Source organism: Octopus bimaculoides, chromosome 7, assembly GCF_001194135.2.
Source record: "Octopus bimaculoides isolate UCB-OBI-ISO-001 chromosome 7, ASM119413v2, whole genome shotgun sequence".
Lineage (NCBI taxonomy): Eukaryota > Metazoa > Mollusca > Cephalopoda > Octopoda > Octopodidae > Octopus > Octopus bimaculoides.
In genome coordinates this window covers 3,607,353-3,615,053 of record NC_068987.1, presented here as the reverse complement: position 1 = coordinate 3,615,053, position 7,701 = coordinate 3,607,353, and the positions used below count along the sequence as shown (strand labels likewise).

Here is a 7,701-nt window from a genome sequence, read left to right as displayed (position 1 = left end):
AGGGTTGATAACATAAGTTCTGATTGAGTACTGGGGTTGATGTAATTGACTAGCCCCCATCCTTGAAATTGCTGGCCTTGTGCCAAAATTTGAAACTAACAATTATGAGGTGAAATAAATATACCAGGACTGTTCTGCTCGTTGCTTTTGCTATCATGCCAAAGATATCTTGGCTTGCCAGGCCTACCGCTTGTACCATGGCTTTTACCATCCTGGTAGTGTCACTCTTCAGAATGTTGTGCAACTAGGCTCAAGTCTGATCTGTCGCTGGTGGCAAATTCAGCCATGGTTCCTTCTTGGAGCCCTTGGGGTTTTCAAGTTTATCCCTTTCTCTTGTGCATTGAGCAAGTTGAGCAGAGAGGCCCCGGGCACTGTGGTTTGCCTCTTTGCTTTGCACCCTGTGTGCATGTGTGTGTTTGTGTGTGTGTGTGTGTGCGCGCACGTGTACACATGTGTATGAGCATGTGTATATTACTATCTCCTTGGCTTGACTTCACATGGTCATTGTAAACGAGTGTCACCATTTTGCAAGTGGTGCCTGTTGTTTCCTGTCTTCTGTGGAAACATGTCAGACCATGGTGGAAATATTGAACCTTACTTGGAAACAGGTGAGGATTAGTGAAGGAAGCTGTGTCTGGCCATTGAAAATCCACTTCAACAAATTTTATCCAACCCATTCTAGCATGGAAACATGGGTGTTAGGATGAGGATGATGATAATGATGGTGGTAGTGGTGGTGATGACGATGATGATGGTGATGATGATGTTGATGCTGTTCATGGTCTGCTAAAGTAGCCTATTATATAGAGTTGATATGGCTTGTGAAGTCCTGTTGGGGCAAGCGAAAGCGAAATCGTGATGGCACCAGTACCAGTACCAGTAAATCACTAAGAGCACCGTCCGAGCGTGATCGTTGCCAGAGCACCAACTGTCTGGCTTCCATGCTGATGGCACGTAAATAACACCATTCGAGCATGACCGTTACCAGCGTCACCTTCCTGGCAGTTGTGCCAGTGGCACGTGAAAAGACATTCAAGCGAGTTCGTTGCCAGTACCGCTGGACTGGCCCCTATGCAGGTGGCACGTAAAATACACCATTTCGAGCGTGGCCGTTGCCAGTACCTCCTGACTGGCCTTCGTGCGGGTGGCACGTAAAAGCACCCACTACACTCTCGGAGTGGTTGGCATTAGGAAGGGTATCTAGCTGTAGAAACTCTGCCAAATCAGATTGGAAGCTGGTGCAGCCTTCTGGTTCACCAGTCCTCAGTCAAATCATCCAACCCATGCTAGCATGGAAAGCGGACGTTAAATGATGATGATGATGATGTAATTAGTGTTAATGTAATTAGTGTTAATGTAATTAGGGTTAATGTAATTAGGGTTAGAGGAAGCATAGAAGTAATGAGGTATGCATTGTCCATTCTACAGCAATCGGGGCCATATTTCCTCATGTACAAGTCACACAATTCTGTTTTTAATTTTCACTGAAAAAAAACTTGGATGCAGCTTATCCATGGGTCAAAGTTAAAACTATGATGGAAAAAAGTTTGTACCAAGATTTAACACTAAATTAAGGGTCCAACTTCTGAGCAAATATGATATAGTCTTTTGTACAGTATTGCATACATATCAGGACAATTAACCTCTCATAGGACAACTATGCCCTAGGACAATTACCCCACTTGGTTAATTACCCCCTCTCCAATATATTAAGAAGATTTAAATCATCATCTGTGGCCCTTTGTGGGGGTTATTGTCCTAGACTCATTGCATAACTTAGATATTTGTTAATGAATTGACAGACATATAAGTCATGGAATTTTTTCCTTTTTTCCTGTAAAGAGCAGAAGTGAGCTAGAATGCTAAAATTTATGCGTGTGCACAGCAGACTTCAAGGTCAATCTGTGCCAAGTGGCTTCACTCTGTGTGCTTTAGCTTAATTACTATGGCAACAGTTTGGATACTTATTGACCAGACCTTATATATATATATATATATATATATATATATATATATATATATATATATATATATATATATATATATATATATATGTATGTATCCATGTTGATAATCTAATTTGTAGTAAGTGACTGCTCACAGAGATTATTTACATTCTCCTGTCTTTGTTGACAGGAAAATATGAATAACTTCAAAATATAACATTAATGATACATAAATAATCAGGTTTGGTACAATGTACACATCCTGATATAAGATACCTGATGTTGGTCAGAGCTCAAAGGGATTCAAATGTAAGGTAGATTTAAATATTAAGTAATGTTTCATTCGTAAATATAATGTTACTAGTTTGATTAATTCTAATATTAGGACTGTGTATGCTTAAATATATAATTTGATATGTAAATGCATCATCTGAGCCCAACATCCGATTCTGTAGCTGTTGCGCTCAGTTCTCTAATTAGCTGGTTACATAAATATGCAGATGGTGACACAGAATCTTGTTTGTTTTACTTATAAATACGTATTTGATATGAAGCACACATAGCTCCTTGTTATATTGATTGCTTATGTTTTTATACCTCAAAATATAAACTAACGTCCCACCTTTCTCTCACACACACACTCAGATCAAACGCAGTATTATTTTACAACTTCAAAGGATACCTTGTCAAACATCTGCTTTACTGCAAATGAGAATGTTCTAGACTTGCAACAGAACTTTTGTGCTTTTCACCATTTATTTGCTGTAGATGCTTACTTCTGTTAGGTTCTCAGATAAATTTGTTTGTTTTTTACTACTTTGGCACTCTGTAGTCCAATTTTTTAAAAATCTTTTATCTCTTTCTGGTTTCAGTCATTCGACTGTGGCCATGCTGGGGCACTGCCTTGAAGGGACTAGTCAAAGAAATTGAACCCAGTTCTTTTTTTTTAAGGCCTGGTACTTATTCTATTGGTCTCTTTTACCAAACTGTTAAGTTACAGGGGTGTAAACAAAGCAACACCATTTGCTAAGCAGTAGTGGGGGAAAACACATACAAAGATGTACACACACAAAGATGCACACACATACACACACAAATACAACAGGTTTCTTTCAGTTTCCATCTATGAAATCTACTCACAAATTTTTGGTTGGCCCTTGTCTTTGACAGCATTGATGACAATTATGCTCATGTTTCAGTCTTATTACACCTTACCAGCATAAGATAATAGTTACTATCAAATTATGGTCATGTTTCAGTCTTATTACTCCTTACCAGCTCAGCATAAAATAATAACTACTATCAAATCTTAGAATAACTAGAGAGGATTAAGTTTTTAGGGATTAAAGATGGGGTAGCTTTAGGGATTAAAGATGATGTGATAGCTTAAAAAGTGAATAGTTGGGAAAATACCCAGGGAAAGAATTAAAATGAATGGAAAAAAATAAATGATTTAACCTGACAACCCAATTTACATTTGCTCATCATCATCATCATCCAGTGTTTTAAATCCGGGCTTTGTCCCCGTTAACAGGGTGACCGGATCTACCTCAATGCCAAAGCAACTGAGGCAAGCAGGTGCAACCCACCCCAGCCTTCGGGCTAGCCGGTGCCCATTCTTCCTTGCTATCATTAGGCTTTTTTGGAGCTGGATTTTTTATGGGAAGCATGCCCTTGCTTACCCCCAACCTCAGTTTGTAGACCGGAGTGGTCCTGAGACCAAGGCCTCTACCATGATTTTTAAGAAATGTGGTGGAAAACTAGCTCAAGGGTCTCAACCCTACTGCAGTGGCAGGCAGCTCACACAGAGGTAACGATGTATGCTTAATTACCCAGCCAACATGACGCAGAGACCGCATTGTATACATTGTGGGAGCTGTAACCAAGGATTTTGGAGGCATGAACAAAGTGTAAAGATCTTCTTTCAATATTCAGCAGAGGCAATATGTCACTACAGTAACCAGACGTTTAAAGCTTTTGCAAGAAAAGGTCATGTGAAATATCAGTGGGAGACTGATTGAAATGCTGGGCCTATTTTAACAGCAGCAAGAGATGTTTAGTGGGGAATATGTTGATCCTAACGAATTCTCTTTTGCAAGATATTATTCTGAACTCTAAAAACAGAGATTTCTATACTTGCCCCCATGAACTGAAATACATCCTAAGATTCATTGATAAGGAATGACCAACTCTTATAGATTTGGAATTAATTATTATGCTATACTTGTTATCCTTGTTTAAATAGAAAATTACATCTCCCATTCTATCTCCTCTATATTTTTCTTATTTTTTTCTTCTCATACAATTTTTACCCAATTTTTTAAAAGTAACAGTTATTAATTATAATTCTTAATACCCATTTGCATCTTCCATTCTTATTTAATACTATTTGTACAAATCACCCGACTCACGCCAGCATGAAAAGCCAACATTAAATGATGATGATGACAATGATGACGACAATGACAATGATGATGATGTTGTTGATGATGATGATGATGATGGTGATGACAATGATGATGATGATGGCAATGACAATGATGATGATGATGATGATGATGATGGTGATGATGATGACTATGATGGTGATGACAATTATGATGATGATGGCAGTGACAATAATGATGATGAGTTTGGTGGTGATGATGATGATAATGACAACGATAGTGTTAGTCGATTCACTGATTATTCAGTGAGTTGTAGGCTGTACCTGAAAACTGAAAACCACCCTCATTCATGCATCATTGCAATCCTGCAGTCTTCTCGTGTCTACAGTTCAGCTGATGTTGACAAGATATCTTCTCAACTTGTAAAATGATATCCTGCTTGGGGGGACGCATCAGTTTTCTAGTTTAATGCTTCAGTTTACCTTTTCTCCTCTTTCAAATTCTAAAAATGCTGTCATTGGTGACAAGTGAGCTGAGACAGCACAAGCAATTAAAAATGTAACAATTTAGGATTTAGAAAACAAACACACTAATATCTCCTCCTCCTCCTCCTCTCAAAGGTCAATGTCCACTGTTCTTGTTCAGAAATCATCTCTGGTGGGCTCTCATGTGGGCTACATGGCCTGCACTTGATCTGCATTAGCAATGCCACCTGCCACAGGTAAAGCTACTTAATGCAACAGTCCCACTGCGTGGTACCTTTGGCAAGTGTCTTCTACTATAGCCTCGGGCTGACCAAAGCCTTATAAGTGAATTTGGTAGATGACGGAAACTGAAAGAAGCCTTTGTGTGTGTGTGTGTGCGTGTGCCTTTCATCCTTTCGGGGTCGATAAATTAAGTACCAGTTATGCACTGGGGTTAATGTAATTGACTTAATCCCTTTGTCTGTCCTTGTTTGTCCCTTCCATGCTTAGCTCCCTGTGGGCAATAAAGAAATAATTATTGATTAAATTTCATGTTTTCAAACTTTTCTGTCTTCCAGAAAACTTTCATAGATGTTTTACATAAAATATGTGAAGAAGAATCCAATGACATGATGGGGATTTTAGATCAGAGTCGAAATGAAATCCATGATATGGCATCGTCCATCCAGAAGGAGCAAAAAGCCTTCAAGGAGACGCTCCATCAACTCAGTAAGTTGACAGCTTCATTTTCTAAACTTAAATCTAATCAGCAAAATTATCAATCAATAAATATTTAGAATAAAGATTGTTTGCCTAAATAACATGGCAGTCCTGGTTTAGGACGAATGTTGCTGTAATATAGCCCCAGGAGACATTGTCTCCAGCTGGCTATACGACACAATCTGTGTCCTTATATCTTCGAACAAGGGAATCTAGCACCCCCACTCAGCTCAAAACAATATCTGTGTATTGTGATTTCTGGGTTATTTCCCTTCATCAGCACAGAATAATTGTTCGGCTAGAGGTGGCGCTGCCAAATTCCCGTTTGAAATATATAGTTTTCAAAGTGACAACTAGTCACTTGTTTGAAAATATAAGGACACAAATCATGTTGTACAGCCAGCTGGAGATGATGTCTCCTGGGGCTAAATTACAGCAACATTAGTCCTAAACCAGGACTGCCATGTTATGTTGGCAAATAATCTTTACTCCAAAATACTGTTGCTGAATATCTCTCGTTATGAGATTTACAAATAGCAATTTTCTAATAAATATTTAATTTGATCAGTCATTTTCATACATTTTGTTTCATAATGTGTAGAAGGAAAGGCAAAAGTAAGAAGACTTTTATCTTGAAATGAAATCAGAACAGGGTATCCAGCTTCGATCCACAAGGACCAGCCGAACTCTTTGGTCAAACGCACATGTGTACACTATCCTGACCTCTGGCCAGAAACCATTCTCTTTCAGAGATCCCTTCCACACATCATTGCCTCTTGACATCCTGATGAATAAAGAAGCTGTTCAAATTTTCTGCTTCTTGATGTGGCATCACTTCCCCTCTCTTCTAGTCACAATGTCTCACTTCACTTCTCCACAGAATGATTTCTGATTAATGAGACTCCTATGGCTACTAGAGCACCGCCTTGAAGGGTTTTAGTTGAACAAATCGACCCTAGGCCTTATGTCTCAAACCTAAAACTTATTCTATTGAACACTCTTGCTGAGTTCCTAAATTATGGGGATGTAAACACACCAACACTGGTTGTCAAATGGTGACAGGGGTACAAACACAAAGACACACACACACACACACACACACACACGATAGGCTTCTTTCTGTTTCTATCTCCCAAATCAATTCACAAGACTTTGGTCAGCCCGAGGCTATAATAGAAGACAAGGTACCACACAGTTGGACTGAACCTGGAACCATTTGGTGGAAAACAAGCTTCTTACCACACAGCCACTTTATAAGACAGACATGTGATATGTCATTTCGTATCCTATAAAATGCTGATTCGGATTAACGAGATGTTTTGTGCATGTTAAGCAAAGGTTGTGTGAAATTCATAAATTTATATAAACCAATGTGTTTTTAAAAAAGGTGGTAATTAATTCATAAATGCTGATTGGAATCACCAACAGTTGAATCACAAGAGAGAAAGAATCTAGAGGAAGTTTAAGGTTTTGCAAGAAACTGCAGCTAAACTGGATAATATTACTCAAGAAGGAAGTATATTTGAGTAACAAGTGAAACAGCTTGACATTTGGAAAGCAAAAACCAGTAAATTGAAGTCATATAAAAAGACAGGTGAAAGAGGTCAAAGCATAAAATATAAGTTAAACTTAAAAGCAAGTGAAGCGTGATGATGATGAGAAAGACATCAAACAGACATTAAGCGCCATAAAAAATAACATATATCTCAAAAGATTACCTGAAAGATTTATTTATTTATTTTGGGCCGGTTAACATCTTTCATTTAAGATATGTAAAAAGCCATTAATATCTGCAGAATCCAGGTGATAGAATTATAAAACAAGGAGATGAAATTAACAGGCTTTAATCACAAATCACTACAATTGTTTCTGTGCATTAGTGTCAGCTAGTAATTGCTGAGTGTTTCATATATTGTATGCATTATTGCATTGATAATGTGATCCAACAATAGCTGTGTATCTATATATATTCTTTTATTCTTTTACTTGTTTCAAATCGACCCCAGGACTTATTCCTTGTAAGCCTCCATTTTGGAAAACAGGAGAGTGTTTTCCAAAATGGAGGCAAACACTTTTCTCCATGTGATTAGCTTGAAAAAGTGTTAAGACACTAGGATATTTTCCTACTTTTCTTAACATGAAACCAATGGTAGCCTTAATTCACAATTAAAGATATATATATAT

The 7,701-nt window shown here is 38.1% G+C and overlaps 1 protein-coding gene across 2 annotated transcripts in view; it reads left to right on the top strand.

The window, feature by feature from the left end:
• LOC106871581 (uncharacterized) overlaps nucleotides 1-7,701 on the top strand; it is an 18,644-nt gene that overhangs the window by 3,184 nt on the left and 7,759 nt on the right. The window contains exons 1-2 of one of the 2 annotated variants that reach the window (XM_014918089.2): nucleotides 2,163-2,255; nucleotides 5,376-5,526. In XM_014918089.2, coding sequence (XP_014773575.1) covers nucleotides 2,226-2,255; nucleotides 5,376-5,526 — 181 coding nt within the window. In that variant the 5' untranslated portion in view covers nucleotides 2,163-2,225. Of the gene's footprint in view, nucleotides 1-2,162; nucleotides 2,256-5,375; nucleotides 5,527-7,701 lie in introns of those variants that run through there. The other variant, XM_014918088.2, reaches the window with a different exon arrangement.